Source organism: Atractosteus spatula, chromosome 6 (genome assembly GCF_055471065.1).
Source record: "Atractosteus spatula isolate fAtrSpa1 chromosome 6, fAtrSpa1.hap1, whole genome shotgun sequence".
Taxonomy (NCBI): Eukaryota; Metazoa; Chordata; class Actinopteri; order Semionotiformes; family Lepisosteidae; genus Atractosteus; species Atractosteus spatula.
In genome coordinates this window covers 3,582,276-3,590,066 of record NC_142711.1, presented here as the reverse complement: position 1 = coordinate 3,590,066, position 7,791 = coordinate 3,582,276, and the positions used below count along the sequence as shown (strand labels likewise).

The following is a 7,791-nucleotide window of genomic DNA, read 5'->3' as shown; positions in this document are numbered from 1 at the left end:
TTCCAGTCAGGAGTAAGGGCCACTCAAAGACAGTCACTTTCTCATTCTTAAGCCAGTTTATTGTAGCTGTGGCCTTGTGCTTGGTGAATTTTCCTAAGCAGCATGAAAAAAAAAGTTTTCCCCAAAGTATTTCCCTGTGCTTTGCTCGACCAATGTTTCCTTCCATCCTAACAAGCTTTCCAGTCCCTAATGAGAACTATGCCCATAGCAGGATGCTGCCACCACCATGCTTGACTGTAGGGATGGTGTTGACTGGGAGATGTGGTCCGCTGGGTCTGTTCCAACCACAGAGCGAGGGGATAGATAAAAAATCCCAGCAACAGTAGGTCTCATCTGATCCCAACACCTTGTGTCACATTTTTGCTGGATCCCTCGGATTCTTTATTGAAAAGCCCACGCAGGCTCTGAGATTGTTTCTGGTAACGGTTTTCTTCTTTCCACCCTGCCCCGCGGGCCTGCTCTGTGAAGGGACTGGGGGGTTACGCAGTCTTGGACATTTTCTTCCATCTCGGCGATTGAACGCTGGAGCTCTTTCGAAGATGCTGTTACTTAACAGCTGCATCCCTCACGAGTTTCCCCTTGCCCAGCTGCTCAGTGGGTGAGTGTTGGGTTCTTGATGACTGAGTAAACTGTGCTCACTGAGATGTTCAGAGACTTCGGGCTTTTGTTGTACTCTAGTCCTGATCTGTATCTTTCAATTACTTCATCCCTGGCTTTGAAAACTCCTTAGTCTTTAATATCGTGCCTTTGCCCTGCCTGACTGAGGGACATTACCTGGGGTAGAGATGTATTTGTTCTGTTCTCATGTGAAACACTATGCCTGCACACAGACAGAGACCATTCGACTGAATGTGTGGCTTATTAAGGTAATTCTGTAAATGCACTGTAAGGATTTGAATACTTACGGTCTCCGAGTCTCCTTCCTGTTTCCCCAATGTAGATGGCTGGGCATTTACTGCAAGAGATCGAGTAAATGAGGTTGCTGGAGGATCAAGATGCCATCTGGGTGATGCAGAATTGTCCTGAGGGGCCTTGAATGAGTGAGGTGTTAGATATGCACTGTACTTGCAGGTGATACAGCGAGCTCTGTTGCAAGGGAAAGTGCCTGGTGTGGATGGTTGCTGAGGGCGGTTGAGGGAGCTGTGAACAAGAAGGTTGGGCAGATTAGGTGCTTGGCGATATGAGATGATGGGGCGGTCAGAAAAGAGGGCACCAATGGAGGGATCATCCTGTAGGGTGGAAAAGTTGTCGTTAACAGTCCTGAGGATAGGAAGTGTGTTAAAGGAATGCAGTTGTTACGGCGGGAGTTCCTGCTCGAGTTGATGGTCCGAGGGGTGTTTTTGGCTCGTTCTTTTTAGGAATAACTTCAAAAAACACACCTAACGTACAGTACACAATTACAAAACACCAGAGTGGGCCAGCATGGGCAGCCAAGGAAAACAGAGTAAGAACAAAACAAGAGAACATTCGTTTTCACACCTGAAGAAGGCTCCACAGCCGAAACGTTGTTCCTTTTCAGCATGGAATAAACCTTTGCTTGTTCCTTTGCATGCTTTTACAACAATACACCTGTACATCTGTGCTGATGTTAACCAAGAGCCAGATTCTTGTGACTCATATTGATCATACAATACACTTGTTCGGTATCTGAATGTAATATTGCAAAGTACAGGCTCTATACTGCTTTCAGTTTTGATTTGAAAAAGTTTTCACATCTATTTATGTTTAAATAAGCCTGATAGCCTGAATTTTAATCATCTCTGTCCTGGGTGGGGGTGTGTGCGGGGGGGAGGGGGGGGGAGGGGAGGAGGTATTTTTAACTCGCCCGTCCATTACCGCAATCACTGATGGTTTGCTTTTGAGTGGAGGCGCTTTTGGTTTAATTACGGTAAGGTGGACCAGCAGTGTCCACTGAGCGATCAGGTGATCAACCACCAACTACGGAACACAAGCTGACTGACTAGAGAAAATGCAACATGGCATATAGCAAATGTGAGGGCATAATTTACTCACCTTTTCGACCCAGACTCGGATTTAAATCGTATTTTTGGAGCTACAGCGTGACAATGAATCGCTAAACTCCGCACTGGGATTGTCGGCTTAACAACAACAACAGAAAGAGGATTTTTTTTTAATTTTATTTTTGTATACATTGGGGGGGGGGGGGGGGAAACCTCATTAGAGGGGAGGGGGGGGTGGGCAACCATGGGGTTGTGTTACAGCCTGCGTCCGCGTCTTTTCGGGGAGCCCAGTGGGTCCATCTCTAACGCCACTACCTCGGACTCGGACCCGCCGCCCGACTCCACCGCGCCGCTCCGCGCCGGGGACCTGCGCCACGGGGACGCGGGGGGATACGGCGAGACGGCGCCGCTCCGCCGGTGGGACGCCGGCAAGCTGTCGGCTGGGGACACGGGCGCCGACGGGGTGGTGGTGGTGCAGAATGGAGGCGGCGGAGGAGCGGAGCGCAGCCGGCAGCTCCAGCTGCTGCAGAAGCACAGCACGCAGAAGCAGCAGAAGAGCTGGGACAGGCTGCGGGTGGAGGAGAAGGAGGCCGAGAAGGAAGCCAAAAAAGTCAGTAAAAGCATTGACAGAGCTCTGAAGGAGCAGAAACGGGAATATAAGCAGACCCACCGGCTGCTTTTACTGGGTAGGTGTGATACACAAAATTTTTAACAGCTGTAGCCTGTCACTGTGACCCCCCCCCACTGTGTATTGTCAAGAATTGCACGGTACAGTTATATATATATTGCTGTGTATATTCCCAATGATGAATAATACCTAGAATTTCATTTACTCGCTGCTGAAGTGAAAAAATATCCCCCACCCACCCATTTGAACGGCAAGGGCTTTACTGAAAGCTCGTTTTCCTTCCTGGGTTCAAGTAATATTATAGCCGTGAAATGTCATTCGAGAAAAGGCTGTCCCACCATTGTCCGACCAGGCGCTGATGCTGGTGTCAGCGGCTTTTCTTATTTTTTTCCAAATTGAAGTAGAATAATTTTAGTAAAAAACAAAACAAAACGCAGATATGTAAAAAAAAAACCCTCCATATTCTATAAATAAGACAAGCGATGATAACACTTTCAAATAAACAGTTTTCGGCGTTACAGCGGTTTTGGCCGCGTACCTTGGGGCCCTCGTTTGACATTGGAGCACTGTATATCTCGTTAGCTTTTCCTGCGCACACAAGCATTTTCAAAACGATTGTCCTTTTTAAGAAGATTTTTGATAGTGAAAGTCGATTTTTAGGAGAGAGAGAGAGAAAAACACGTCGTTGCCATGCGTAATTGGGGCTGGTTTTGCGGATAGTGGGAGCAGGGGTGTCCACCGAGAGGCGGAGAGCCCGGTAACGCACTGGGCAGCAGCGGACCTCTCCGGTAGTAAAAACCTGCGTTGGAGTTCAGGCCTCTTTATGGACACGGTATAAAATCTGGGAGATTTCCCACACAGCTAACGTGGCCGGTTTTCTTGAGCCTTAACCCTGTTCTGCCTTGGGACGGATTTTCTGAGGCGCATAACGCCTCCCAGACCTTCAATCCACCTGCCCTGCTTCCATCTGGGCTAGTCTCTCTGTTGGCCGGCTGGACACGGCACACCCAGCTGGCCGGAGGTCTAACTGGAAATGCCTCTAACAGTGGTACTGTAAGCCTCCCCCCCCCCCCCCCCCAAATCCTGCAATGGAATAGATTGAGATTTGATTACCCTTTCCGGTAAGCTTCTCTTACACTTATAATAAATGAAACGAGGCATCCTGCCTATAACCCTGCAATAACTGCAGAACTGACTCTTTGTCCTATTTTTTTTGTGGGTTTGAGAATAATTTCAGTATTCTTGGTATTAGTCTTGCTTGTACTGTATGTGTGTGTGAGTCAGGGGGACAAAGTTCTCTTCTCATTGGTAATAAGCATAAGTGTACTTGTAGATAAGTGTGCATATTTACCCCAAGAATTACAAGGATTAATTCAAGTGCCCAGGCCAACACCAAGAGCGTCTGGGGCACTTCAGAGGGTAAAGAAAAAATAGAAGTAACATTGAACAGAGAGAAAGATGGGGAAAGAAAGAGAAAAATGCAAACAGTAATTGGAGAAAGAGGAGGAAAGTGTCTTTAGTCTAGATTTAGAAACTGAACGAAAGAACATTTCTCAGATGGGAAGGGAACTGGTTGTGAGCCCCAAGAGGGTTGTTCCTATAAGAAGGTACTACTAAACAGTGCACCTCAGCACAGCCTAAAGTCCTGCCTGGGACATCCGGAGTAATTGTAGATGCTTACGAGGATGTGGTGAGTGGGGCTTTAAAACTTAAGAGGACAGTTTTGAACTGAGTGCGCTGGGCAATGGGGAGCCAGTGACAACGTGTCAGAATTGGGGTGACGTGGTCACGGAGCCTTGAACGTGTGAGACGCCGAGCGGCTGAATGTTGGACCGGCTGAAGCTTGTTTTCAGGAAGTGGCTGGGGAGACCACTGTACAGGCCGTTGCAGTAACCTAGTCGAGATGCCATGAAGGCATGAATCAGGGTTTCTACGGCAGTGTGACCAAGAAAGGACTGAATGTGGACAATGTCTCTGAGGAGAAACTAAGGGACATTACTGAAACAGAGCTCAGGATCAAACATAATCTCATAGTAGGTCATAATTTGAGCCCAGTTTCCAAGTTGTAGGGGTTTAGTTCTCTGTGCAAGAGAAGTGGATAAGCATTTATCACACATTTATGTAACAACGGCAGGAGAATTTGAAGTTCCTGAAGCCCGTACGCGAAAGAGACATGCCTTGACTCAAATGCAACAGACTCCACAAACCGGAGGTTCTTCGTAAAGCAAAGGACTGTGCTTTGCTATGTGGTCTTGAGTTTTTTCACTCATCCAGACCTGATGTACAGTAGGAGAGATCCATTAAGATCTAGTCACTAGGCGCCATGACTCACAGCCGTTATTCAGTGCTGGGAAACGGAACCACATTAACCTCTCATTGCCGTGTCTGTTTGAAGTTCACAAACCTAAAAAAGACAGTGTGGTGTCTCAGGAAAAATCGTTATGAAGGTGTTGACACTTTGGCGACCGTTTGATAACATTGTGAAATATTTGGAAAATTTACAGAACCTTTTGTTCGGCATGTTGTTATTTAAAGATTTACTGTTGTACAAGCAAAATTAAACAAATGTGCATATATTCTTTTAAATGTAGAAATTATGCCACATGCTTGTTATAACTATTAAAGTTACCATTTTTCCAACTCTTATTCTTTTTAATTTGAGAAAAACAATAGCTGGCAAACCTGAGATGAGGGTTACAAAGGCTCCACATAGCTGTCCTGCTCTTTGTCTGACTGAAGCAAACTACTGGATTGTAATCAAGTCCCTCAGTGTAATTTAGCTGAAGCTCATGTCACGACGGAGAGGCATGAAAAGTCCTGCTGCAGTCAATTCCTCCTTTCCCTTTAAATGAGGTAGAGGTTTGTGCTGGATGTTCTGTGTGTCTGTAAGATGTTCCACTCAAATCATCTGCAGAAAGGGCTGCAGAAACTGCTCCATGCTTGCGGTTTTAATCGTTGTGCTTCAGGCAAAGCACGACGGGATCCCTCTTGTCAGTTTTTTTCCCCATTGATCTGAATAAGACTCGTAATGAAGTAAGGTGAAGTTCTGTTAACAGGTTACACACTTCATGGTAGATCACTAGCTGCTGTTGTGAGCGTCTGAGGCATGTATACGCTTTTAGGGGTTTCTCTGTACTGTACACTGCCTTGTTGGATGCCAGCGTTGGGTTTTTTTATGCCAGTTTTGGGAGGCCCAAGGCAATTTTACAGTCCACGCCCGAAGCCATAATGGATAACATTGAATATTTTTTAAAAATGAATTGAATTTTTATTGCATCTCAAAAAAATTGCACTTTCTTTTGACCAGTCTCGTCAGAGTCCCTATTCTCAGCAGTGATGTGGGTAAGTAGGAGTTTCTAGACTTGCAGTAAGTGTGCCGTTTGAATACAATGTCTGCAACTTGGAAGCATTCCTTTTGTTTGGGGATATATTGCACCTTGAATGGCATGCACAGACAGGTGGAGTACATCGACCTTTCCCCAGCAGCTACCTTCTAAACTGATTGCCCAAAATACTCCTCTGTGTGCAGTGAGCCCAAACACGGGCACCTCCTTCTGCGAGCCTTGGTTCCAGGAATTTTACAGACTGAGCATGATAGCTCACCCTGAGATGCCCTCCTTCCCGTGTGTCTGCTGTTTAAGCGAGGCTTTGGTAGAGATTGGAAGTAGACGGCAAACTCTTCAGTTGTCACTTGTAAAAAAACAAAACAGTGAGGTCAGAAAACATTCGTGTCTGTTGAGGGTTTTTTTAACGTTCCATTTTAGAAGGGGAAGGAAATGTTTTCTATTTTCTAGGACAGTTTTAAATGTGATACCGATACCTTCTTTCTCACTTCCCATATTGCGCATTGTTATAGTATTTTCAGGTAGAATAAGTAAATTAAAAACCCATGACTGATCTTACAGTATGATAGGAATGAATGGCTGATTGTCTTTTAACAAAAATCAACACCCACTCTCACATGATACAGATCTGAGTAGGCTGTGGGGATAGAAATAATCTTCATTTTTATGGCAACTTCTCAGCTTTAAATCCTACTTGTGCAGTAAACCATGAGGTTTGTTATAGCGATTTCTAAATCGGCTGTAATGAACCTCGTCCGCAGAATTTGGTTTTGCACTTATTGCAGAGCAGGTCATCGTAGTCCTGTTTCTTGGACAGATAAAGCTAAGTGTGCATCTCCACTCTTAGCTGGAGGTGCAATGCTATTTCCTTCCCTGGTCTCTCAGGGTCTCTCTCAAAAGAGTCACTTTCTGGAATTCTTACCATCTGCTTGTACTAGACCCTTTCCTGGACTGGCTTAAAAGAATTTGACATTCAAAACCTTATCTAATATTTTTGTTTCTGCTCGCCGGTGTCCTGGTCACACACTGTCGTATGCAGGACCTTTGAGGGGAGGCAGGGTGGGCAGAGCTGCAGCCTTGCAGATCTGAGGTCCCGGGTTTGCTCCCAGACCAGGAACCTTCTGTGTGGAGTTTGCCCTTTGTGCCCTGTTTCCTGTGGGGTGTCTCCCGGCAGAAACATGCTTACTAGGCGTCCTTATTGGTGTCCTGCAGTGTCCCATTCAGGGCATAGTCCTGCCTTGTGCACCGCGTCTGCACAGGGAGGCTGTGTCTCACCTCCACCCTCTGATAGTGGGGGCGTGGAAGACAGAACTCTTACATGCATTTTACACATTATCCACAGTAGGCTTTTAAAATATTATTTAATGTGCTTTTTCTGTTCAACTGTATTGTGTGTGTTTACTGTTGCGTTATTGAGTATTGGAACCTTTACTGAGCACAGTAGTTCCCTAAAGGAATAGGAGCAATACTTTTACACCAGCTTAAAAGCCATTCCTATCTAGTGATGTTCAATAGCTGGGACACAAACCAAGCACCTTAAACCTTTGTTTGATGTAGACAATGAATGTCACTTGGTCCAAAATGTGCACCTACTATAAGAAGTAAAAACTGCAGATTATTTTTCTGGTTCTCTTAACTGGTAACAAAATTTGTTGCATCACCAATAAACAGGTTTTATAACATAAATGTGGTTTTGTTAAGTAATGATAAGATCTTAAAAATATCAGCTCTGTCGAGAGGTGCTTCGGTATTTTAAGGATTAAATATAACATGCTTGCTCAATTTAATTTAGATTTGTTGAGCTGCATGTTTCTGGCAGGTGTTATTATTGTTCAGTGGATTAGTTTCTCTCCTCCAT

At 45.3% G+C, this 7,791-nt stretch overlaps 1 protein-coding gene across 1 annotated transcript in view; it reads left to right on the top strand.

The window, feature by feature from the left end:
- The first annotated feature begins 2,205 nt into the window (after window positions 1-2,205).
- Window positions 2,206-7,791, top strand: part of LOC148831697 (guanine nucleotide-binding protein G(olf) subunit alpha) — a 136,518-nt gene continuing 130,932 nt past the window's right edge. The window contains exon 1 of the mRNA XM_088918401.1: window positions 2,206-2,647. Coding sequence (XP_088774527.1) covers window positions 2,206-2,647 — 442 coding nt within the window. The remainder of the gene's footprint in view (window positions 2,648-7,791) is intronic.